The sequence below is a fragment of the Dromiciops gliroides genome, chromosome 4 (genome assembly GCF_019393635.1).
Source record: "Dromiciops gliroides isolate mDroGli1 chromosome 4, mDroGli1.pri, whole genome shotgun sequence".
Classification (NCBI taxonomy): domain Eukaryota; kingdom Metazoa; phylum Chordata; class Mammalia; order Microbiotheria; family Microbiotheriidae; genus Dromiciops; species Dromiciops gliroides.
The window spans coordinates 486,715,620-486,741,313 of record NC_057864.1 but is presented as its reverse complement, the minus strand read 5'-3'; the positions used below and the strand labels follow the sequence as shown (position 1 = coordinate 486,741,313).

General features: G+C 54.6%; 1 protein-coding gene across 3 annotated transcripts in view; it reads right to left on the bottom strand.

Annotated features, from left to right (window-relative positions):
* Positions 1-25,694, bottom strand: part of DGKD (diacylglycerol kinase delta) — a 114,143-nt gene that overhangs the window by 75,113 nt on the left and 13,336 nt on the right. For 2 of the 3 annotated variants that reach the window (XR_006356344.1, XM_044002483.1), the window contains exons 2-3: positions 18,914-19,024; positions 16,563-16,643 (exon numbers count right to left, since the gene is read on the bottom strand). Coding sequence is in view for 1 of the 3 variants with exons in the window: in XM_044002483.1 (XP_043858418.1) it covers positions 16,563-16,643; positions 18,914-19,006 (174 nt within the window). In the remaining 2 variants the exon portion in view is untranslated. Of the gene's footprint in view, positions 1-4,705; positions 4,968-16,562; positions 16,644-18,913; positions 19,025-25,694 lie in introns of those variants that run through there. The other variant, XM_044002481.1, reaches the window with a different exon arrangement.

Genomic DNA, 25,694 nt, shown 5'->3' with positions numbered 1-25,694 from the left:
TTGGGGAGGGGGCGGCAGGGCCCAGGTGTGAGGAAGGCTCTCAGGGATGACAGGACTCAAGCTGCCCAGGAAGAGGAGGCAGAGGTGCCACGGGATGCGCCCTGCAGCAAGGAGGGGCTCAGGACCCACCCGAGTGGGGAAGACTTGAGGAACTTCTAGACCCGGCAGGGAGTGGAGCATCGACTGGCACTGGACCTACAGTAGGGGAGAGTACTGGGCTGGGATGCTGGGCTCAAACTGCTGCCGTCTGCTTGTGGGTCTAAGACGACTGTGAGAAACGTGCCCCTGCATTCGGGACCTTGGGAAACACGGCAGGAAGCACCTCCATGATGGTCACACTTTGCTGTCCTTACAAAAGGACTTTCAGGCTATCACATCCCAATCAGGCAGGAAGTGGAACTCACCGGCCTGACACACAAATGAGGAAAACGGAGGAGCTAGGATAGGAAGAAATGTGTCCCAATCACCCATCACTCGGATCTCTAATGAGGCCTGAAAACTGAACCCAGATCACTTGACCCCCAGGCCCCAAAGGGAAAAAAGTGTGTGTGTACCTGTATTTTTAAAAACAAGCGGGGGGGGGGGGGAGGGGGGCAGCTAGGTGGCGAAGTGGTTAGAGCACTGGCCCTGGAATCAGGAGGACCTGAGTTCAAATCTGATCTCAGACACTTGACACTTACTAGCTGTGTGATCCTGGGCAAGTCACTTAACCCCAATTGCCTCACAAAAAAACCCCAAAACAAAACAAAAAACAAGCAGGGATGAAGCAGCTGCCACCGTCTTTGCTACGGATTATTTTTCGAAAGTAGAGGAACCCTGGAAACACCTTTTGAAAATCTGTTTCCTGCCTTCTAATTGTCCCTAACTTAAAGCAAAATGTGTCCTTTTCTGTAGCAAACCCAGGTTTGGGACAGGGGATAGACCCAGTAAACTCTGCAAGGCCACTGCCATTCAGCTCAGTTTCAGCCGATGGCCAACTCTGTGCAAAGCCCTCCCTTCATCACTGGCATCAGCCCTGGCCAAGTTGGAAGTCCTAGCTTGGTGACCTATCAATGGCCGGAATGGCTGTGAGAAAGGCCTTTCCCCTCCCTAGGTCTCAGGCTGATCCTCAGCCAGCTCAAGAGCCTCTGCAGCTCTCAATCTTCAGCAAGTAACAGAAGGCCCCTGAGTGTTGCCCACCTGGACAAGACTCCAGAATCCATTCTTCCTGCACTATGCCCTTAAGTTTCCTTCTCTGGAAAATGGGGGTGATGTGCTAGCAGAACCAGAAGAGAAGCATATGAGCTACGAGTGGGTCGAAAGGTCAGGCTCGGAGGCTGGGGCAACACTGGGCCCCTTACGAATCCCGAGAGGAGATGCTGGCCGCGCCGGCTGACGTCCCCAGGACCCCCTCAGAGGAAGCTCAGATCTTCTTGTGGGAAGAACATCTCCCACCCCACCCAAGCAGGAAGCCAGCCCCGGGCTGTATTTCCATGGGTCAGACCCATTTCCTTGGCTTTCTGGAGCACTCAGAGCTATAAAACGTACAGGGGTACATCATTCCAGCAGCCCTTATTAACACCAAGGTCCCCAAAAGAAGGCAGTACTGCCAAGGAGGCGTCGCAGGAATGAACCAGCTCACCACCCAGTGGCCCCCAGGGGCACGTCCACTGCTGATCTGAGCTGGCTAGCATCAACCAGAGAGGCAAGGGTGCAGAGGAAATGCTCTAAAAACTAACAGCCTTTCTGCTCAGGGGTTCAACTTCAGCTGGCTCTAATTCCAAAGGATCATAAATCCTAATCCCCTCACTTTACAGATAAGGAAACTAAGGCACAGAGAGAGAAGTTACCCACTCAACTCAAGTAGCAGGGGCAAGATTTGAATCCAAAGCCAAGGGCAGTCCTTTATAAGCCACATGACTGTGCCTGCTCTCATCTCTGTCCTCTCGGGCAAGGCTGTTTCCATGCTGGGTTTATGGCTGACCCATCTATCACTGAAATCAGCTCATAGATCTGACCTCTAGTTTCCTCCCTAGGGGCTGTGAAGACTAATGATGGAAAGAAGGAACACCACCGAAGGTTTTACCTTTTTTCAGATGTCCTGTGGGGTCATATACGGACAAAGCTGGGTAGGTGGGTGCTCCCAGTCTGTGATCCAGAGAGCTCAGTATAGCCTCATCCAGTCCCGGCCCGGGCCCTGAGGGCTTCTCAGCTTTTCAGCTCCTACCATTTGGCAGACACTGAGCCAGGGGGGCCCTCAGAGAGCCCCTCCTTCTACCCTGAGGAAGGGGAAGGAACCAGCAGGAGGTCCCAGGGAGAGCGGGCAGGTAGTGGGCGAGACAAATGTGGAGTGGCCCCTGCCGACGGGCAGAGTCGGGTGATGCTTAGGCCAATCACTAGGCTAAGAATGCCAGGTGTCTCAGATCTGAAGAAAGTGCAAAGCCCCCCGAGTCGGCAGGCCTGGCCATCTGGAGCGCTGAGCTGCCCCCACCCCTGCCGCTAGACAGAGAGGTCATTCCTTTGGCGGCTTCCCAGGTCTATGTCCTCATCCCAGAAAGCCGGGGCGGGGGCTCCCACACTTCCGAGACAATAACTTGAGCACAGGAAGGCGTAAGGAAAGGGAGATCTCGCTGGTTGGCTAAGCGGCGTCTGCTCCCAAAATGGGGCTTCTGAGATCCCCAGGAGCCCGACTGAGTCTACCAGGCGGGTTGGGAAGCCCCCCTGGTGCACACCCTTCACCCCCGACCCCAGGCCTCCTAGGAAATGGGACGCAGGGTTGTTCTGGCCTTTGAATTCCCACGTTCCCCAGCCCTGCTGGCTTAGAGCGTCAGTGCGAGAGCGCTGGGAAAATGACCGCGGTTCCCTCTGGGGTCACATTCCTCCCTGTACCAGCTGGGATGTTCTGTTCCCACCATGCTACCAGCAGGCACAATGAGCAGACCCCCGATCCTGTGGGTCCCCTGACAGCCTTCCCCAGCAGAAAGCCAGAGCCGGCGGTGCCAGGCCCAAGGCAGCAGGTGCAGAGAAATGCAGACATTCGCACCCCTGGCATTGCTGCAGGAAATGGCCTTCACACTTCTAGGACCAGCTGGGGCCCCACCCTACGCCTGGGCTGGGCACAGGGCTCCCACAGTGCCCTCCCCCCAGCCCTGGGACATTTCCAATGGGCACATCCTGAGGAAGCGTGCCCAGAGGGGAGCACTGCCCCACCTCCTTGGCACCCTAAGCTCCACCCCAGGGCATTGAATGCCTCCTCCACTCCTTCACACGTTTGACTCGGCATTCTCTCCTGCAAACCAGAGCGACAGTGTCTGCACAGAGCTCCAGTTTCACAAACATCCCCTCGTCTGATCTCACAATCCTGAGGCGGGGGCTCCGATTAACCCTGTTTTACAGATGAGTAAACCGAGGCAGAATGTGGTTAAGTGACTTGCCCAGCTGTGTCTAAGAGAGGCTTTGAGAAGGTGTCTGGGGCGCCTCCAGTCTCTCCCTGCTCCAAGCCATCCTTTATGCTGCTTGCAAGGCAACTCTGCAACAGCCCAGGTCTGGCCATGCTCTGGGATTGGCCGCACCCGACTTCCCAGCCAGCCCCCAGCTCACCCACCACCTCCACACCACTGCCCCCAGGTCTGGAAAGCTCTCCCACCTCCGTCCTCCCCCTGGACTCTGGGGATCACCCCGAGACCGCCAGGGGGCAGAGCCCCCCCTCCCCGGGCCTGGGGACCGAGTCTCCTCATCACCTGCAAGGACGTGGTCATGCATGCACACAAGCTGCTTCCCGTCAGACAAGGAGGCTTCGTTTTCGTCTCTCTCCCAGCACCCAGCATGGGTCTGGGCATACAGGAGGTACCTAATACATGCCTGTTGTTAGTCTGCTGCTTGACAACAGACTTGGATCCTCCTACCTGGAGATGTTTTTTCTTTTAATCAAGCGAGCAAGCATTTATCACGTGCTCACTGTATGCCTGGACTTCTGCTGGCTCTGGGGATACCCACCAGAAGTTTACATTTGAATGGGGGAAACAAGGCATCAAAGGAAGCCAGAGGGAGTGGGCAGAGGGGGGGGGTCTCCTACCATGGAGGCCTGAGAAGGGGGTGGGAACAAGAGGACAAGGTCCTACAGAGCTGGGGGCACGCCCAGCACGAGAAGTCCTACCTAGCACAGGAGGATGCCCAGCGAGCCCGGGGCAGAGCTGCGCCATCCATCCATCCACGGGTCACCATGGCAACCATCCCACATCCCACCTAGGTCCTCCCCAAGGCGTATCCTTCCAAGGACACGTGAGCTTCACGGAATCAGTGGCGAGAGGACACAGGAAGCTGGAGCCAAAGCAAAGGAGGCAGTCTGAATCCTAGTACTTGTGCCCTGCTCACCCAACTCCTCAGGGGCTCAAAGCTCCAGCTCTGAAACATGAGGCTCCCATCTGAGACCAAGGCCCAAAGCCTGGTGTGGCACCTCCAGATGCCCCAGGAGCACAACCACTGACCCCCTGATCTGGGACAGGCCATTCTGAGCCTCAGTGGCCTCATCTGTGAAATGGGGACTTCCAATGGGCACCATCTGAGGGTGGGGAGGGGGCAATGGGGCCTCAAGTGGGGCTCCCCCGTGGCTGTGTTGGGTAATGAGTGGACCCATGTCAGAATTCACAGGAGCCCACCTGTGACCTTGATCCTCTCTCCTCCCTTGAAGGAAGACAAGAGAAAAATGACCTTTTAGAAAACCAACCTTGACAAGCGGATCCTCGACTCCACTCGGGCCTGTTCCAGCTCCTAGGAATCCCGGCCCAGTCCTGCGTGAGGTCCAGAGGGGCAGAGACAAAGCGAGGCCAGCCTGCACACCCAGCCCCGGGAGGGATTTTCCAGCAAAGATCCCTGCCTGGGGAGGCCCTGGCTACTTTAGGGGCTGGGAGTTGGTGGCCGTCCCCAGGCGGCCCCTCCCTGGCTATGGCCGCTAATGGGGCAGTCCAGTTACCAGAGCAATAAGACTGCCACCCAGAGGCGTCTAGAGGGGAGGGGGCTTGGCTAGGACAGCTGCAGGATTCTAGGACGGCGCCAGAGGCCAGGGAGAGCAGGGAGGCTGAGCCGACGCTGTCGGCCCGGGTCTCGGCTCCTTCCTCTCCTCCCCCACCCCAGGTGTGTGCAAAGGTGACACAGAACCAGTTCCGACAAAAGGCCGGTTTAAAGTCCTGGAATTCTCAGCAGGAAAGGGATTGTTTTCAAAGACACTGTGTACATTGGCCAGGGGTGTATTTACCCAGGGCTCATTGTGCAAAGTACTGAAGTGAGGCTGGGAAGCGAGAAAGGCACATTTGGGCAGAAGGGGCTGAGCTTTGTGAGAAGCTTTACCCAAGGAAGGGACCATGGATTTAAACACCCCCCCAACCCCAACACGTGGTACTTGGGTATGAAACTCATTCAGGTCAAAGGGTGGCAGAAAAAGGTGGGAACGTCCCCCTCCCGAGAAAGGGAGAGCCCTTGGAGGGAGGGTAAAAGAAAAGGTATTTGCAGAAGGGGTGCGGAGGGGGCCTGATAATAACAGTGGGCATTACTATGCTACCTACTGTGTGCCAAGCACAGTGCTCGGCACTCCACGACGATTCCCCTACTGGGTCCGCAGGACACCCCTGGGGACACACGAGCCAATGTGCCCAAAATATAGAGCAGGCTTCACGAGACACTGGGGAAGGGACCCCTGAGAGCCCTCCCTGGCCATCTGGTCTAAGGGGACAGAGGAGGGCTGGGGAGGCAGTGACTAGCCCAGGGCCACAAGGTGACTCCTCCCCCCTTCCTGTCTCCCTGACGCTTGCCCTCTGATCCAGCGGCTTGGAACCCCTGCACATGAAGAGACAGGCTCTACACAGGAGTCTGGATACTCTGCCCTTCTCTGAGATCCCGATTCCTCCCCCTGGACACATTCCCAGAAGGCCCAGGTCTCAAGGACCGAGCCCCACTTCCTGCAAAGACACAGCCCTGACAAAAGCTTCTATATTCCTCCTCCCAATAGAAAGAATCACATGCTCCTCCTCCGGGCGCACATTCCAAAGGAGCCCAGACCCAGGCCCTGCTGGTGGCGGCCTCAGCCCCAGGGCCACGGCTTGGTCTCCTGCCAGCAGGGCTCTCTAAAGCTCCGGGGAAACAGGAGGTACCAGCTCTCATCCCAGGGCCTCCGCAGACCCTGCCACGGCTCTGGGCCACTGAGGCCGCTCCCGAGAGGCCAGGTGTCCTTCTGGCCATTCCTGAGAATCTCCCTAGGGAAGAGCTCCAACGGGCCCTTACTGGGGACAGAGAAGGGAGGGCACAAGGAAAACTCGCCCCCCTCCCTGCAATTTGGTGTGGCCTCCAAAAGAGGGCGGTGCAGAGGGCATTTGTGGCTCTGCAAGGGGGTTATTTGATGTTTGAAGTCAGAGGAAAAATTGTTGGTAAAGAAAGGAAAGCTGCAGCCCCGGGAGTCCGGCAGGCGGTCAGGCCCCCATTGGGGCAAATGGAACAAAGAGCTGGCTTTGCCACAACTGCCGCTTCACTGCTCCTTTTCTCCTCACTAGGACTGGAGGGACAAAATATCAACAGCGGACTTGGACGGGACAGGAGGCTCACCCCCTGTCTTCATCCCTCCCTCTGGGAACCAGAACCCAGCCTGTCTGTAGCTGCTCCCATAAGGCTCTGGAGGCCGTCACTCACCTGCCGGGTTAGCAGAGAACGGGAGGGCCCTGGGTGACTGTGTCTGTCTCCATCTGCTTTAAACCCGAGTCAGAAACCCCTCACGCGGTGCCTCCCACACGGAGCACCGGTTTCCCAGGCGGGAGAGGCCTGGGGGGCACGGCTGCATTCCTCTGCTGACCGCCGGGCGCCTCCCTCCTACTGGAAGCGGGTGCCGGCCCTGACAACGAGGAGGCACTTCCTAGCTGGGGAAGGTTGGTCCACAAGTTCCAAGGCAACAATGAGGGCGCCCCCAGGGCCTGGTCCAGCCTAGGGCTCTGTCCTTGGCCCCCAGAGTGACGGATGCGGAGTGTTCTGGTGTGAAATCTCGGTGCCTGAAACAAGCCGGGAAGGGAAACTGATGCTGAAATCTGAGTCAGGGTCGGTCAGTGAAGACGAGACAAATGGCCGGCCCAGACCAAGCCCTGTTACAAACAGCTGCAGAGCCACAAGCTGAATTCCGTCCTGGGCGGTTCTCCAGGACAACTGGGCCTCCTGGCCCCGAGCTGTCACATGGGAAGGCCGCGGCCCACTGTGCATCTGGGGAGGAAGACAAGCCCCCCAACGCGGGCCGGAGACACGGTTCATCTCGTGACTCCAGAAAGGGACCGTCCCAATGCGAGCTGTGCTCCAATGTCCCCTGCGTGGTCCTGGGCGTGTCAGTCACTAACCCCTTCTGGGCCTCGAGGTCTTCGCCTGCAAAACCGGGGCCTGGGCTGGGTCTCTGTGGTGGCCTCCAGCTGCATACCTTGGGGTCCCACCCTGGACCTCATCTGCAGGAGGTATCAGTCCATGGGCGACCAAGTTCTCTGAGATCAGCTCAGACCCTGTGGTTTCTCCAGCTGCAGATGGAGCGCCGACGGGGGCACGGCCTCAGCTGGAATCACCAGGAAGGATCCGCTCGGCCACCGGGGCCTCAGCCGCATCTTCGCGCTCTGCCAATGTGACTAACTCTGGGACCTGCCTCTGAAGGCAGAGGGCCGCTATCTTCTCGTGGGAGCGGGGAGGGCTCCACGGCACTGATCCGAAGAGAAAAAGCATTCCAGGGTCCCCCTCAGTGGTGCCCCTCAGCATGCCCCCAGACCCGCCCGCCTGACAAGGCTCTCTTCCACGCCTCCCTGGGCTGGCTAATGGAGAGGCTTTCCTCACTCCCTCCTGGTACGTCAAGGATGCCAGCGTCTAATGAGCCCCCAGCACCAAGTGCTGCTGGGGATATACATCCAAGCAGAAAGACAGACCTGCCCTCAAAGAGCTCACACTCTAATGGGGGAGCCGAGAAGCAGGAGAGGCAGCAACTGAGTGGGGAGAACACAAGCATCGGAGCCAAATCCAGAGTCAGAAGCAGAGCTGGGAGGGGATGAAGGCCGGCTGGTGTGGGGCCCTCCCCAAAGGGAGAAGTCAGGGGGACTCACCAAAGGTAATGGGGGCAGGAGGTGGGGAGGGATGTCGAAGGCACTAAGGGAAGCACCAGGGGAGAAGTCAGGTGGGTGACATGTCTGCCTAGACCCCTCCCCCAACCTAACTGCAGGCCCAGCCCAACTTCTCTCCATCTCCCACTGATGCCATCTTTACTTCTCTTCTTCCCAGGCCCAACTGGGCTGGATGCTGTCGCCACCACTAGCCTGTCTTCATCATCGCTGTCAGCTCCTCAGAGATGCCGTGCACCACGTGTCAACGTTGGGCCAGCTGAGCTTTGACTTCACACCCACCCATTGACCAGGAGGCTGAGAGACAAAAAACGGTTACTGCTTCAGGGGCAGGAGGAAGAGGCCCAGGGATGCGCTCTGGGTGTCCCTGGGAGCCGGGCCAGCCAAACAACTTGAAATCCACTCAAGTCTTAAAAGCTGGCTGACCCCACAGCAAGTCAGGGGCAAAGGGCTGTGTGGGTGGGCAGAAAGATGAAGGGCAACTCTGTCGTGGCAGCAAAGGGCGGAGGGAGGAGCTGGGCACCCAACAGCCAGGCAACAGCCTGGTGAAGCAATGGCAGAACACAAATGGAACGCGATGGTTGCATGCGTAAGAAATGACAAACATCTGGAAGAACTTGGGACGAAACGTATGAACTGATGAGCAGGACCGGGAGAAGAGTCAGCCGACAGTCCCAGCAGAGCAAAGGGAAAGGCCAAAAGGTGGAGGACAGAGGCTGGGCTGCCCACGAGTGGCCGCGGATGGCAGGAGACCTGAGGTAGGGGCCTGCGTTTTCCAACAATCAATGAGCTGATTTTCTTTGTTTTCTTACTTGTTACAGGGGATGATTCCACGGGAGGGGGAAGTGACAATTATATTTTTAAAAGAAATTTCAGGGGCAGCTAGATGGCGCAGTGGATAGAGCACCGGCCCTGGAGTCAGGAGTACCTGAGTTCAAATCCGGCCTCAGACACTTAACACTTACTAGCTGTGTGACTCTGGGCAAGTCACTTAACCCCCATTGCCTCACTAAAAAAAAAAAAAAAAAAAAAAAATTCAGTTTAACATTAAAAAGTAGCAATGTAACAAATGACATGTGTGGTTATAAAGTGTGAACTCAAAGACTGGGAGAGACCTCAAAGACCACGGAGTCCAACCCCTCCCCTTACAGAGGAGACCCAGGGAGGCGAGGGCCCACCCCAGGTCACCCAGGGAGGCGAGGGCCCACCCCAGGTCACCCAGGGAGGCGAGGGCACAGCCCCAGGTCACCCAGGGAAGCGAGGCCACAGCCCCAGGTCACCCAGGGAGGCGAGGGCACAGCCCCAGGTCACCCAGGGAGGCGAGGGCACAGCCCCAGGTCACCCAGGGAGGCGAGGGCACAGCCCAGGTCACCCAGGGAGGCGAGGGCCCACCCCAGGTCACCCAGGGAGGCGAGGGCCCACCCCAGGTCACCCAGGGAGGCGAGGGCCCACCCCCAGGTCACCCAGGGAGGCGAGGGCCCACCCCAGGTCACCCAGGGAGGCGAGGGCACAGCCCCAGGTCACCCAGGGAGGCGAGGGCACAGCCCCAGGTCACCCAGGGAGGGGGGGTGAGGTGACCCTTTTAAGAAGTCTTGGCAGCAGGGCTAAAGTGCCGTGTGCCCTCAGTGAATAAATGTGCTCGGGGAGGGGGCTCCTCTCTAACTCCTAGGAGGGGGCAGGCATCAAGCCTCCTCTCCTCGGCGGGGTCATTCAGTGCCACCTCTTCAGTTCAGCCTGCACAGCCCCACTGGGTCCAGGCCGGCCAGCCCGTCCTGAGAACGCAAGGCAAGTCTCCCCCTGGGAAGGGCTCCATCTCCCGGGCCACGGACTAAGGCCCCCCCTGCCCCCCAGTGTCTGGTCAGCTCTGCCTCATGTCTGACTATGCAGAATGGTGACCCCCTCTTCTGCCCCTTCACACTCTGGGCCTGGCCACTCCTTGGAGCTGCCCATGGTCCTTCTGTGACTACCCACACGGAACTTAGGAACTTCTCCCCCCTTCCTCCCCTCCCCCTCCTCCTGCCCTTCCCCCTCTCCATCCCCTCCCCTGCCCTCCCCCTCATCCCCATCTCCACTCCTCTTCTGATTTTCTCTGGCCCCTCACGTTCAGGCCTTGGCCAAAGAGGATGTGAAAACGAGAAGTAGCAAAGCAGGCGACGTCACCGAAAGGCTCCTACAATCCTGGGCAGGTCTTCGGAGGACTCACAACAGGACAAGCACCGTGTCTGATGAGGTAGGTTTCAAGCCACCCCCCACCCCTACCATGGAGAGGCTGGAAAAGACCCAGAGGCCGTCTCTCAACACCCTCATTTTTACAGAAGATGGAACTGAGGCCCAGGGAGGTTCCAGGATTTATGTGTGGGCACACAGGTAAAGTCAAAGGCAGGATTGGAACCCAGGTCCTCTGATTCCAGGGCAGCTACCTGGCACAGCAGATAGAGTCAAGAAGATTAATTTTCATGAGCTCAAATCCTGCCTCAGGCACTTACGAGCTGTGTGACCCTAGGCAAGTCACTTCACTCTGTTTGCCTCAGTTTCCTTCTCTGTAAAATGGGCTGGAGAAGGAAATGGCACCTCTATCAAGAAAACCCTGGGGCAGCTAGATGGCACCAGTGGATAGAGCACCGGCCCTGGATTCAGGAGTACCTGAATTCAAATCCGGCCTCAGACACTTAACACTTACTAGCTGTATGACCCTGGGCAAGTCACTTAACCCCAATTGCCTCACTAAAAAATAAAAAATTTTTAAAGAATTAAAAAAAAAAAAAGAAAACCCCAAATGGGGTCACGGAGAGTCCGACACCCCTGGAACCACCCAACCACAACCGCCTGCTTCCAGAACTGGGGTTTGCTGCTCCCCCTCGACCTGAGCGCATGGCGCTCTCCTTCCCCCTCTGTGACGTCTACTGTGCTCAGGAGCTTCCCCTTCCCCACGCCTCGACCCTCCTGGGTCCTTCCTTCTGCCTGCCTCCCTACTCTGACCTCTGACAAACACTCTGGATGCCCCTGCTCCTCTGAGCAGGGTGAGATGCCGAGAAGCTGCCCAGGCAGGATGAGGCCCGAGAGAACACAGGGGAGATAGCCACCTGCTCAGGATGGCCTGCTCGGCAGGGGAAGACACAGGGCTGTTGAGCGACTATCCCACCACCTGCTCCAGAAACTGCCACGGCTCCCTATGGCCTCCAGGAGCCAACACCAAGTGCTTGGTTTGGCCTTCAAAGCCCTTCAGAGCCTTCCCCCTCCTGCCTCTCCAGTCTTTTTCCATCTTATTCCCCACCAGGGACCCTGCACACCCCATAATCCTCCTCCCTCTTTGATATTCTTGGTTCAATAACTACATAATCCCCCCGACAGTATAAATGACAAGAACGACCTCAGGACCAAATGTTACCAATGATAAAGGACAAACATGGCTCCGAAGAAGAGCCCCCCCCCCCAATCCAGCCCTCTGCAGAAGGGGGAGGTCCATGTGCCTTTCATGCCACATGTTTCCAGACTTCTCATGTGTTGATCCATTCTGCTAGTTTTCTCCTCCTTTTTCTTAAAAAAAAAAACAAAAACATTGTTTGGCACATGAGATGGCTCTCTGGGAGCAGGAGAAGGTGGCACGATGGGGGAAACTTTGTGATAAAAAAATCCTGAATGCATCCATAAAAACGTGATTTTTTAAAGTGAATGTTGCAGAATGACAAAGAACAAGTTTGGCCCAGAAGGGCTAGAAGAGAACTCCCCCATTTCTTCCCCGGCTCTGAAACCCTGCAGAGATTTCTGACTTTTTCGACGGAGCAATCCATTTTGCTGATCTTGTTTACTCTTCCTCTTTTTCTTTAAAAAACTGTTTTGTTAGGGGCAGCTAGGTGGTGCAGTGAATAGAGCACTGGCCCTGAATTCAGGAGGACCTGAGTTAAAATCTGGCTTCAGAAACTTAACACTAGCTGTGTGACCCTAGGCAAGTCACTTAACCCCAACTGCCTCACCAAAAAAAAAAAAAAAAGTTTTGTTATATGGGATGGTTTTCTGGGAGGGGAGAGGGGAAAGGAAAATAGGGGAAACTTAGGTACTCAATTTTGTTCTTTTTCTTGTTCACTCAAAGTATGAATACACAAGGAGAGCAACATTTATTCCTTCTGAATCAGTCTGACTCCATTACTTGTATAGCAACCTCGTTGGTGTGCTTTAAGAAAGGAGGTGTGATGTATCAATGACGCATTTCACAGAGCAGACTAGGTGTCTGTGCCTGATCACAAGCTCACTGAGTCCCCAGGGGGACATGGCTTTGCCCAGAACCAAATGCAGCCCACCCCTTTCTCCCATTTCCACAACAGCAGCAGCAGGCTTGGCAATGATGATGAAATGGGGGACTCACCCACCAAAAGCCAACAGTGGCGGCTGAGTCTGACCATCATTTGACACGCTGAGAGAGAGAGTCCCGCATCCCCTTTGGGGAAGGGAAGACAATCAGAGCGGTCTGTATGAGAGCTGCCACTAACAGGATTGACTTCAACGTGGGGAGGGGAACAAACTAGCTGATGTCAGCACTTCTCTGTGGGCCCAAGAGCAGAGGGGCCGACCCCTCTCTTCAGGCCAGGAGAACGTTTCTCAGAGGCACAAAGATGGGAAAACAAACTCAAATCCACCAAGCTGGTTTCCTACCTTAAAGGAGAGGGAACTAGCAGATGTCCAATGGCTTTGGTAATCAATGGTGATTAAAAACTGGCTAGGTGGTGCAGTGGATAGAGCACAGGCCCTGGATTCAGGAGGACCTGAGTTCAAATCTGGCCTTAGACACTTAACACTTTTGAGCTGTGTGACCCCAGGCAAGTCACTTAACCCCAGTTGCCTCACTAAAAAAAAAAAAAAGAAAAGAAAAAAAAGGCCCCAGGAATGTCAGAAGGGCTGTACCTCTCCGGCCTCTCTACACCCAGAGAGGGCCTTGCCTCAGGCTACTACCACTAGGAGCAGGCCTCAAGGCGGGGCTGCAGAGGCACCCAAAACACTCGCTTGCTGCTGGGCGAGATGAGGCTCCGCCCACAAGCCATCTCCAGGGAAACAACGCCTGACCCCTCTGTGCTGGGCTCCCCCTCCCCACCAGACCCCTGCAGGCGGCTCCCTGTTCTGGTTGATGTTTCTGTGCCCTGGTGTTGGGATTAGGGAAACCCCAGAGCTCCTTTAAAGCCTCCCATCACAGGAAAGGCCCATCTTATACAATGTGGGCGAAATATGGAAACCCACCGAGGGCGACCGGTGAGAAGGCTGCGACGCATGGCCAGGGAGGACTGCCGAGAGCAGGAGGAGAGGAGTCATTGTGGAGGTATCTGAAAGGCAGCAACAGCAGGAGAGACGCCAGGGGGACAGTGACCTGGCAGGAAATGCGCAGAAGGCCTCTGGTGGGGGACCCCCAGGGGTGAACTCATGGGAAAGCACCAGGAGGCCAGAAGGTGGAGGCCTTGGAGGAGGAAAACGCACCAACCCCATCCCCATCCCCATCCTTCAGCTATGATTAAATCGGCTTCTCGAAGGGAAGGACATTCTCAAAGTGTCTGAAAAGACCAAGTCCTTTTTAAAAAATCATGCCATATAAACTCCAAATGCAGATCAAACATAAATCTTGCTCCCCAAAGCTCTGGAGGCTTGAAGGACACAGGAGAGAAAGAGACTCTCTGCTCAGCTTGGAGGCTGGGGTCCTAGTGACCCACTGAGCCGCAGGCCACGGAACTTGGCTGAGTTCTTCAGTTACTGAGCCAGCATCCTTCCCTTCCACTAAGCAGGCTGCTCTCCTTCTCTCTCTTCTGCATCAGGAGGGGGTAAACAATTGGGAAATGGTCAAAGACCATGAACAGGCTGTTTCTGGAAGAAAGATCCAGGAGGTCAGGGACCACATGCCCCAAATCACGGGTAATTAGAGACCTGCAATTTCGGGCTGCACATCTAAGAGACTGTCAGAGTTGGCAAACAGGTACCTGAGTATACTCTTGGTGGAGCTATAATGGGAGAAAATACAGGGACAGCTAGGTGGCACAGTGGATAAAAGCACTGGCCCTGTATTCAGGAGGATCTGAGTTCAAATCTGGCCTCAGACACTTGACACTTACTAGCTGTGTGACCCTGGGCAAGTCACTTAACCCTCATTGCCCCCCAAAAACAAATGCAGCAAGAAAATACAAACAAATCATGGAATATGAATGGAAGAAAATGGGGCTGAACTCAGAAAAGACAAAAGGACGGCTTCAGAGAAACCTAGGAAGAACTGTATAAATAGATGCATAATGAAGGGAGCAGAACCAGGAGAATTATTGACACCACAACAATGGAACAAAGACAAACAACCTTAAAAGACTTGAGAATTCTGACCGACACAATGACCAACTCTGATTCCTGAGGAGAGAAGAAGTATGTTCCCTATGTCCTGACAGAGGCACATTTATTTTTCTGGACAGGGTCGATCCAAGAATTAGTTTTTCTAAACTATACTTCCTTGTTACAAGGGTTTTGTCTTTCTTTTTCTTTAGTGATGGGAGAGAGAAAAACACGAATGTTGAACAATTGAAAAACAAAACTTAATATTGTCCAAGCCATACGTGAATCTAAGCTGAGTAAAGGAGGGAAAAAAGCTGTGGTCTTTTAGAGCTCTTACCGCGGATGGTGAGCACTGAAAGAACCAAGAGAGAATACTGACGCAATCAGATCTCAGAGGAAAGAGGAAAAGCTGAATTCCTATTTCTTAGGATGGGAAGCCACCGCCGAAGGTAGCTGAAACACAGAAGTGAGATGATGGGGAGGGGTTGAAGGAGGAGAGGCAGCTGCAGGCTCTTCTGTGATGGATAAGAGAGGCATTTTATAAAGACGTGACTGACACAAGGCGGGCCTGGGCTGCCTCGGGGAGGGGACTGCAAACTCTGAGAACCTAGAGCACATAAAAAATAGAAGAGAATTAGATGGAGGGAAACAGATTGAATTCTATTCTAATTATGGAATGCTAAGTGGCTAAACTTGCCAACAGAACTGAAGCAGAACAGACCAGAAAACAGAGCCCCACAATTTGCTGCATACAAGAAACATACCACCTAAGGGAGGCTGCAGAATCTGGGGACTCAGAGGCCTTGGGTTCAAATCTCACCCCTGCACTGACAACCTGTGGGACCTGAGTCATGTCACCACTTCCCTAAGCCTCAGTTTCTTCACCTGTGAAATGCAGGGATTGTACTGGAAACCCTTCAAGGTCCTTTCCAGAAAGGATTGTTTCAGGCAAATTTTAAAAAAGGAGGCTTCCAAAAATACACATAAGGTCAAGAAAGACAACAGGAAAGCCAAGTGGTGCTTTACAGGCCACAGATAACGAAATCCTATCGGTATGAATTATGTCTGCCCGGCGGAGCATCAAAGTCCACAAAGGAAAAGTGAAATGCAGAAACAGTAAGACATCAATGGAGGTAATGTTTGCATTCCCCCTTCAGAGACCAATCAGTAGAACAGAAAGGGGAACGGGAAGGAAAACAGATCTGACAGGCGGCCGGAAACGCTGGAGTTGGGAGACCTGGGATGGCTCCCCAATGGCAGCATTAAAGACCACATTTATTTCTCAGTATCACCTGTTACCTTTACAAACAATGGTACCACGCTGGGGCAAAAAGAAATCAAAAAGAGAAGCAAGAAAAAGACAACACTCCTGTTATAAACCATAGTGTCTTAAGAACAGTCATTGATAAAGGAAATTAGAACAAAAGGCAGAGAAGTGAGTGGAGACTAACAAGGGGATCAAAAAACAAGTCAGAGGAAAGACAAATCCTTATTGTTAAAGAAAATAAAGTCAAGCAGACAGCGCTCCATGGATATGTGTGCAGCCCCTCCCAGTTCTAAACGTGTTAAAAGAAAGAGAGGACTGTAAACTAAGCATGCACGCATTTAAAAAGCTAGGTAACCAACAAACTAACAATTCCATAGCAAAAAGAAAGAAATTCTGAAGATCAAAGGACTAATCCAGTTTCATTTATTATTTCATCAGTTTGGGGAACTTGAGAGGGGAGGAAGGACTCTCTCCAGGGAAGCAAAGAGCAAAGTGATGACTTAGGAGACAAGAACTGGGGAATTACCAGCTGAGGCAGCAACCCACTTGTCCAGGTAGGGTATGAACCCAAGCCCTGAGAGCGCAAGCCCAGCACCCATCCACTACTGCCATGCTGTCTCTGCTACACTACAAACACCAACCAACATGTGCAGTGGGTAGCCAAGGCACCTGCGGTCTGACAGACATCTGGTCTCCTCCATCCTCCTCTTGCATTTTGTTGCTTCCTTACTGATTGGCAGCCATAGATATATTTTGAGAATTCACCACAATATACAACTGATCCTTCACCAGAAAGCAGAGCCTGGAAAAGTACAAGGTGACTCCGAAGGCTGATCAGAGGCGACAGAAGTTGTCTCTCTGGCAAAGACACGAGGAAGGAGGCAGACGGGGAAGCTTACCGTGAAACTGTTGTTAACATTTTTGGTACTAGATTCAGCCACGCTCGCGTCAGTTAGATCCACTTCATCAAAAATGATTGACTGGAAGAAAAAAAGAAGAGATAGAAATCTTGAGTTCTGACACCCAGCGAGCCAGCTGCACGCCAACAAGGGCGCGACTCACAAAAAGGGTCCTAGGAATGCACTACAACCACTGAGGCCCCTCCTGGGGGCCACTAACAGCTCACCCAAACAAGGACAAACCGCCAGGCTTCTCATGGAGGAAACTGGGGAGCTGGTTGAAAGCAGTGATGTCCGAGGAAACCCTTCACAGACAAAGGGATCCAGCTGGCCACAGGCTGACTTAGAAAACCACAGATCCACACTCTCTGTGCTGTGCTATGTTTTTGGCTCTTCTGTTAAACCTTTCCCAGTTACATTTCAGTCTGGCCCAGCAGGCCAGCAGTCAGGCACCTCTGGCCTAGAAGACCTTCAACTTTAAATTTACAATATGAATTTTAGATTCTGATTTGTCAGACAGACCCAACATTTCAAAAGTCTCTCCACTCAATTCAATACATTTGAGTCTGTAAGGATGGAGGTGACGAGAAGGAGCATGATATCCAATTGCAGCCCGGCTGTTTGTCAGCTCAATTATTAAACAACAGTAACCCTCAAACTCCCTTCAATTCTTCTCCCTCACAAATCCCCACCGGTCACTCTGGGGCAAAAACAACCCACCATCTTTCCACAAGGCTCCGTCATGAAACGCCCTGGAATGACTACCCTGTGTTGTGACTTAGTTTATATGAAAGGGAAGCCCGCAACAGAAAAGGATGGAGAAAAATCACTGAAAAAAGGAGGCCTCCGAGCATCATGAGGAACCCAGTCTGAACCATATCAACAGGCCCAAACACTTCTCTGACTCTAATAAGGTGGAATTTTATAGGGATCAATGGGAAGGCACAGGCTTGGGCCCACCAGTCCAAAGGAGGGCAGACCACCTGCAAACCCTCTGGAGGCTTTCTGGGTCCATGATTAAAAAGCCAGAGTGCCACAGGGTGCAGGGGAAGCCAATGTCCTGCTAGAACCATTTTGTGTTAGACCACCAATAGAAGACCCTCTGCAGCCCATAAAGCACCATACCAACATCACTGGCTGTGGTGCCACCGCCATGCTTGTTGGAAGAGCATCCAGAGCCCAGCATCCAGGACCCTGAAGGCCCGAGTCCTACCCCCACAAGAGGGCTGAAGGAACGGGGCCATCAGGCGGGAGAGGAGGAGGGGGCTCAGGGGGTATCTGAAGGGCTGTGACTTGGAAGAGGGAGGAGATCTGTTCTGTCTGGCCCCAAAGGCTGGGAGGGGCAGCAATGGAAAGAAGCTGCAAGGAGGCACTTTTGGCTTGCACGGAAAGAAAAGTGCTTTCTCAAAGTGGCACAGGATGGGCCAAGGTGGGATGACCTCTGGTCAGGTGTGGGCAGAAAGGATTCCTGTGCGGGTATAGCCCCTCAGGTCCTCCACACCTCTGTTAGGCAGGTCCTGTGGGAACAGTCTGGTCTGGAAGATGAACCATGGCCATACGTGCTTAGGACAGAAAATAAAACGCGGCAGAAGCCCAGGAGAGGAAGTAAGTGTCTTAAAAGAGTCTCGGGTCAGCTTTTCTCATTTCCCTTTCTTCTGGCCCACAGCCCTTATTGAGGGAGGGGGCAGCAAGGGGCTGAAGAGAGCCCCATCTGATATGCCCACCTACTCAGCCCTGGCAGGCACGCTGGGATCAGAGATATTCATCACAAATGGCCGTCGTTATCGATACACGAGCACTCTGCCAATCCAGTGCCTGTGGTCCACAAGCCACGAGGCCAACAGGAGGGAAGACGGGCAGTGACTGACTGACCACACGGAACTTCTTGGTTGCCCAATTAAACACTGAGGACACAGAATGGAGAAGCCGAGGACGGCACAAACGCTGGAGGGAAGGTTCTAGGAAAGAAAGGACCTCCAAGAAGCTGGCGAGCCTCAGGAATTTTTTATAAACACTAAATATCCCGTTGTTTGGCTGAGTCTATGACACTTTTCTCATGGAAAAAAAAGTGACATGAAACATTTTAAATGAATAAAAGCCAGTCTGTAACAAGAACCTGTAGCCCCCCCTGGAGACCACACTTGGGATCACAGCCCAAGCCATTCACTGGGAGGCACTGCCCTTTCTGCAGTAACGGTGCTGCCAGCCTGCAGGGGAGGGCTCAGAGCGCCGCCCCCCACTGTCCTTAGCCCCATGTCCACATGTCTATAGTGCACTGTGGGGGGATGGCTCAGGGGACTCTGGGGGGCTCTGAGGGCTCCCCGCAACCATCAGCGCACCCGTCCCCTCACCTTGGCAGTTTTTGCGTAGTACAGGGTCCGTCCTCGAAGTTTGAAGTACCTTCTCTTCCAGCGTTGGAAAGAGCTTGTCTGCTTCATCAGCATCCCCTCTCTTATGATTGTCTAGAAGAAGAAGAAATAAACACCCGTTACCAAGGACCCTGTTAACCCCCTCCCTCTGTTGCCCAGTGGGAGGAAGGTTCGGCTCCAAGGAGGCCCCGGGGCGTCATGGGGCTGGACCAGAAGGAAGCCGACATGTAGGGGCAGAAGCGGGGGAGGGGCCAGTGATGCTGCTAGGGCTCTGCAAAAACAATGGGGGGAGGGCCCCCTGAACTCTAGAGCCAGCTTCCCTGGGGGGAGCCCAGGGCCTGAGGATAGGGGGAGGCTCCAGCAGGTGCCACCTCTGTCTGTGGGGCACTGGCCTCCATCTGAGGGCCGTGTGCTGCCCCCCACCCCACACAGGCCGCCCAAGTGAGGCTGAGTGAGACATTCCCCAGCAGCAGCGCCTGCTCAGGCCTGTCTCCACGGTGGCTGGCTGCCATTTCCCAGGGCTCTGTCCCATCCATGCATCGTTCTAGACCTGACTGGACACCCCCTCCCTGACACATGCCAAGCACAGGGCACAGGAGGATGAGCTACATTTAGAGCTGCCCACAATCTCCCCTCATTTCATAAATCCCTCAGTGCCAGCAAGGGCAGGCATCCAGTATCAAGGACCACCTTGATTGGACAGAGCGCCATCCCCTCAGGTGTCCTTAATTCATCTGACCTGGGGAGAGCCTGGAGAGCCTTGGCTCAAGGGACCTCGGGTCGGGCTGGGGGTCACACAGGAGAAGCACCCGCCCAGAGACTCCAGCGGGACAGGGCCCTACTCTGGCAAGCAGCAGGACAGAGGCTCTCCCGACACCAACCCACAGAGGTTGACCCCAGCAGAGATGTCCTGTCTCCCACCAGCTGGAGGCCAGATTATAAAAGGCCCTTCAAGGCCCGGGATGGGCTGGGTGGCTAGCGTTCCTAGGGTGCACTTCACAGTAGTGTCCTCCCAACAGTCCTCAGAGACAAGTGCGACTTTTATCTCCATTTTACAGATGAGGAACAAAGACTGAAATAGGCCAAGTGACTTACCCAGGGTCACAAAGCTAGCAAGCATCTGAGGCAGGATTTGAACTCAGGTCTTCCCAGATTCTATGTCTTCCCACTACTAAATAAGTAGTGTGCTTTGTTCTAATTACATCTGTCTTGGTGTCACTACTAAGTCAAAAACGTTTCTTTTCACAGGTCTGCACCGTCTGGAGTTGCCTCAGAGGGCCCAGCCGTTTCCCCCTCCAGGTGCCCCTTCATTCCCCAGTCACTAACCTGCAGCAAGAGTAGAGGGGGAACAGTCGGCTTCTCCCCTCTCCAAAGGCTGCAGGCAGCAAAGCGAGGAGCAGGCTCCCTCCCAGCACGGGCAGGCCCTTCACTGAAGGCACACACACAGACCCAGGTTCTGTCTGCTCTTCCTCCAGCCAAGCCTTTGGTCCATCTTCTTTTCCCTCCCCCTTCCTGGATCTGAGCTATGACGTCCCCCCTCACAGGGAATGCTACCAGATGCCCCAAACAAGTGTCGACACTCCTAAAAAGACAGCTCAGTGGGCACAGTGGCACAATACTGGGAGCTCCGGGGGGCTCCACTGGAAAAGGTGCCAAGCACGGGGTTAGGGATGTCTGTGAGCACGGCCCTTTGCCAAGGAAAGGAAGCCGCTCCCGGGGCTCCAAGAGCAGGACGGGGCTCGGCCAACAAGGATCCTCTCTTTCCCCTGAGGCTTCGGCCGGCACTGACCCCTTCTTCCAGGCACTCATGAACAAGGAAGAAACAGGCCTGGGAAAGAAACTCTGGACAGCAGGCCCGACTTGGCGGCCCCGGAGAACCTCTCGCTGCTCAGCCAAGTCAGACAGGAAGTGCTGGGCTGGGGCCGGGAGCCTGGGGCTGCACAAGCCCGGGTTGGGAAAGGGCTGCTGACCCTTTCAGTGGGAACCGCACACAGACACAACACACACCAACGCAACACGGGCATCTTTCTTCCTCTTCCTCCCAGGTTGGTCTGGCAACCCCCGAGCGGCCACCCAGCGGGCCAGGCCCTCTCCTAGGGCACTCCTGAATTCTGCAGGGCTCACTCAACTCGGGGAAGGGCAGCACCCCCCTTCTTTAAAGCAAAATGTTCCACAACAACAAAAAGGTAGCCTTCTTAGCATGCTCTCATCTGTCCCCAAGACACACATTTCAGACAGAAAAGCAAAGCAAATGGAAAAACCAGCCTGAAGGATGGATCTCTCTCTCTCTCTCTCTCTCTCTCTCTCCTTCCCCTCCCCCCCGCCCCCCCTCCCCTGCCCAGACACTTAAGGGAGAGAGCGCCTCAAACCTGGGGCTGCCCAAAGCGAGCTGCGGGTCTATTTTTAGCTGGGCCGGTCTCTGAGCAGCGTCCGGCAGGTTTCGGCAGCAAAGGCCAGAGAAGATAACAACCAGCTGTTTTCCGCAGCGTTTTCACAGACAAATTTAAGTTTCTCTCAATCCTCCCCCCGCCCCCGCCCCCCAGATACATTAGAGTTATTGGGAAAACTCAGTTTAGAAGGTTATTAACTTCTGGGTCATTTCTTACCCAAAACCCCCTAGTTCATGAACTAAGTATGGGCAAGAAGGCCAAAATCCTGAGTGATTCCCCCCCATCGTGTCCAGTGTGGGGCCTGCAAAGTCCCTCCAAAGGCTCTTGGGCCTGATGTGGCAGGCAGGGCCCCTGGCCTGTCCCTCCCAGCCAGGCCTGGCTGAGTCCTGACCCCTGATCTCGACCTCGACCCGGTCTCCAGCTTCCCAGACAGCACATTTTCACATCAGGGCTGAGGGCCACCGAGGCAAAGCCCCCCAGCTACCACCCCAGGCACTCTGAGGAGACGTGCCTCAGCATGTCCATTTACACTCAGCAAGTAATATGTCGCACACATCTATGTGTCACTATCCTCCACATGTATGTTTATGTCATGATTAGGAGAAAGTAAATTCGGTTAAAAACAGGAATTCGTTTGTCATTTTGTCCTGTATTCTCTCAATTGCTTGAAAATAATAAACTGTTAAGGGGGAGGAAACTCGTTTGCATTAAAAGGGGGTCCTCTTCCTTGAAAAGGGGGGGAATCACTGGCCTCTCTGACCCTAAGCCACACAACTCAAGGGATGTTGGAAAAATGGTGCCCGACAAGAGCCCACCGCTAATCTGGGGGAATGCGGCCCACTGAAGAAGGCAAAAGATCAACTGGTTTACCCGCAATTGCAGATACAGCCTGATTAGTGGGCACCCCGGCGCCTTCCTGGGTGACCAGGACGCAGAGCCCGAGGGGACCTCAGAGGCATCTGCTCCAACTCCTCACTTGGAGATGAGAGAGCTGAGCCCCAGGAGGAAGTGATTTACCCAAGGTCACCCAGATAAGAAGCGGCTTGGGTTCTCTGGGGGCACAGCCAGGCCTCTGGACACTTTCTGATGCCTCTCCTGGCTCTCCCAGGCCCATGTGCAGGGGCCTCACCCCCAACCCCCTCACTGTGGAACGCCAAGGCGGTTATACTTCCTGGACTCGTCCCGTAGAGACGGCTGTGCTCGTCTAGCCCATCAGAACATAAGCTCCTTGTGGGCAAGGACTGCCTCAGCCTCTGGACTTGTCCCCCAGGCCAAGCACAGTACAGAGGGAGGTGCAAATGCTGCCCCTCATTCCTTATACACAGCAGGAGCCTGATAAATGCCACATGCAAATGATAACTCCCTTTGGGCCACTGAGATGGGGAAGGGGTACAGCCCAGGGGGAGCCCATGTAAAACAGGAAGAACAAACTCTCAGCCTGACTGGCCCTCGAAGTCCTCAGAGCCCGACAGGCCCCTTGACAAGAGGCTTAACTGGGCTCCCCATGGGTGCCTAGGGAGGAAGTCCTCCCCCTCTTCTCCCTCCTCCCCCTCTTCTTACTCCCCCATCTCCTCTTCTCCCTCCTCTTCCTCTTCTCTCTTTCCCCTCCCCCTCCTTTTCTCCCTCCTCCCCTCCTCCTCTTCCTCCCCCCTCCTCCTCTTTTTCCTCCCCCCATCTCTTCTCCCTCCTCTTCTTCTTCTCTCTCTCCCCTCCCCCTCCTCCTTCCCCTCAGCAGCAAATAAAAATAAAGGTGAGAAAGCTTGGGCTTTCACAGCTGGGTGCCAGGTGCACAAGCGACACAGTCTGTGAGCAGAAAGGTCCAAAAGACAAAACCCCAAAGAGGAAAAGATGGCGAACGTGCAGGCAGGCCTGACTTGGGCGCCTGAAGGGGCTCTGTGGGGCAGGCTAGAAGCCAGAAACCCCAAGGGCCTGTTCACAGGAAGAAGGCTAGCTACCTTTAAATACAGGGGAGGGAGGGAGGGGAGGGGAGAAGAGAGAGAGAGACAGAAAGGGAGGGAGGGAGGCAGCGAGAGACAGGGGCAGAGCCCGCCAGGCTCGAGCAGGAGCAGCCCAAGCCCCGGGTAGCACCCCAGGTTTTCTGGCTCCCAGCAGGGTCACCATAGTGAAGTTACTTCCCTGCCTGAGCCTCCTTCTTCATCTGTGAAATGAGGGGCTGGCCCAGGCTCTCAGAGGGAAGTGTAAGGATGGGAATGAGAAATGGGGGGTGGGAGGGCTGAACCTAAGGCTAATTAACTCTGGGTTCACTTCTCCCTTAAGTGAACCCAGAGTTAATTAGCCCCTTGAAAATCAGGCCGCTAGGCCCACCTCTGAGCAATCCTGTCCCCTGAATTTATAAACCAGAGCAGGATCAGGGCTAGAATTATTTTATGGGGACAATAAAATACAATTATCTAATGGAGTGCTGAACATCCTTCAGTGGAAAAAACTAATAATAGATTTGTATGTAACTTTAAACTTCTCTTTGAGAGGCAGCCAGGCACAGTGGATAGGCCCCACAGCCAGGAAGACCTGGGTTCCAATTTTACCACAAAAACCTCCTGGCTGTGTGACCCTGGACACGTTACATCACTTATCTGTGCTCAGAGGCCTGAAGTTGTCTGCACATCATGGCAGGTACCAGAAGGTGCCAACCTGCATCAGTGGAGGGAGTTCCCCTGACCCTGAGGTTCAGGCCCCAGCCCCTTTCCACTGTCTCTGCCCTCTCAACAAGCCTTCCAGGAGGCTGAAACAGGTGATGCCGACATTCAGACACAGAAGAAAACAGGCCCAAAGACAGATAAGTGAAGTGACTGTCAGCAGCCCTGGCCAAGAACCCAGCCCACGGGCTCCTGACCAAAGGCCTTCCTCACCAAGCTGTAACACCAATGGCCTTGGCCAATGGCGAGTCCTCAAAGACCAGAAACACAAGACAGCCAGTAAGTTCAAAGACATAGAGGCTGAAGACAAACTTGTTCTGGTGGAGACCATGGGGGGGGGGGGGGGCCAGGCCAAAGCATGGTGACTGGTAAAGCAGAACCGTGGTCACTCTAATGTAGACTCCTGCTGATGGCATACAACTACACGTGTGCGTGTGTGTGTGTGTGTGTGTGTGTGTGTGTGTGTAACAAATCCATTAATAACCAAGCACGGCTCTCCAAGTCAGAGAGGAAGGGGAAGAACACCCCAGGCCCACAGGGGATAGACTGGGCAATGATGCCAAGGTGGGTGCAGAGAAGGGCCCCTGGCCCGCTAGGCTGGTGCACCCTGAGCACCCCAGGGAGGCCTTGAGGGAGGCTTGTAATGGCAAACAAAGAATCTGCACATTTTCCTAAAGAAACCACCGAAGCTGCGTGGATGAGGGCAGGGGCACCTGTTCAGGCTCACTGCGTGCCAAGCCACAGAAGAGTCTCCTCTCAGCTCTGGAGGTGCTTGCTTGCATTTGGGAGGGTGCAGCCAACATCCATCAGCTTGACCACCATGCGGAGACTGGATTGGGGAGGAGACCCATGGCAGGGGGTCAAGGGAAGCTTCCAAAGGAGGGTGCAGGGGAGGAGGGGGCCCCAGGAGAAAGGAGAGGGTACTCAGAGGGGGGCGGCCCTGGCCACTGGAAGATGGCAGCTGCTCCACCAGAGAGGCCCTGCCCCTTGGAGTGGCTGGCGAACGTGCCCCGGCCTCAAGCCTCCTTCTGCCCCTCTCACTCCCTGGAATGAGGAAAGTGAGCCCTTCAAAACCTGGAAAAGTTGCTCCGCACCCCCCCCCCAAGTTCCATATCCCCAATGGCTTTAACCAAGCCTTCTGTGGCTCAGTTCCCAGACCCCCCATGTCCTGGGCACCCACCTCTGGAGGGTCACAGTCTTCTTAAAATGTGGCACTGAGAGGGGAGGGAACAGGTACTGATTAAGCACCTGCTGTGTGCTAGCAGCTATGCCAAGGGCTTTTAAAAATGTCACCCCGCTTGATACAAGCACCTTGTGAGGCAGGTGTTACTATTGCCCCCATTTTATGGTTGAGGGAAGTAAGGCAGATGTCTCTTAAGTGATTTGTCCTAAGTATCTGAGGCTGGATTTGAACCCAAGACTTCCTGACCCAGAATATGCGGCTTCTAGAATTAAACAAAACACGGCCTCCCTCTCTTCAGATGTCTCGGATCACAAACCAGGGGAGGGCTTAGGGTGGCACAGGCCTGACTTAGACCGAGCCCCTGCCAGCTCCTCCTGCTGCGCTGACCGGGTCTTTCTGCTGCCCGGTGGTTTGCTATCCTGCTGTCTAAGCCTTCACTGAATAAAAAAACATTCAAACAAAACAAAAACTCAGTGGGACCAGCCAGCGTGCAGGGAGAAGCCACTGACCTGGCTCCAGCTCCTCTGGGCGGT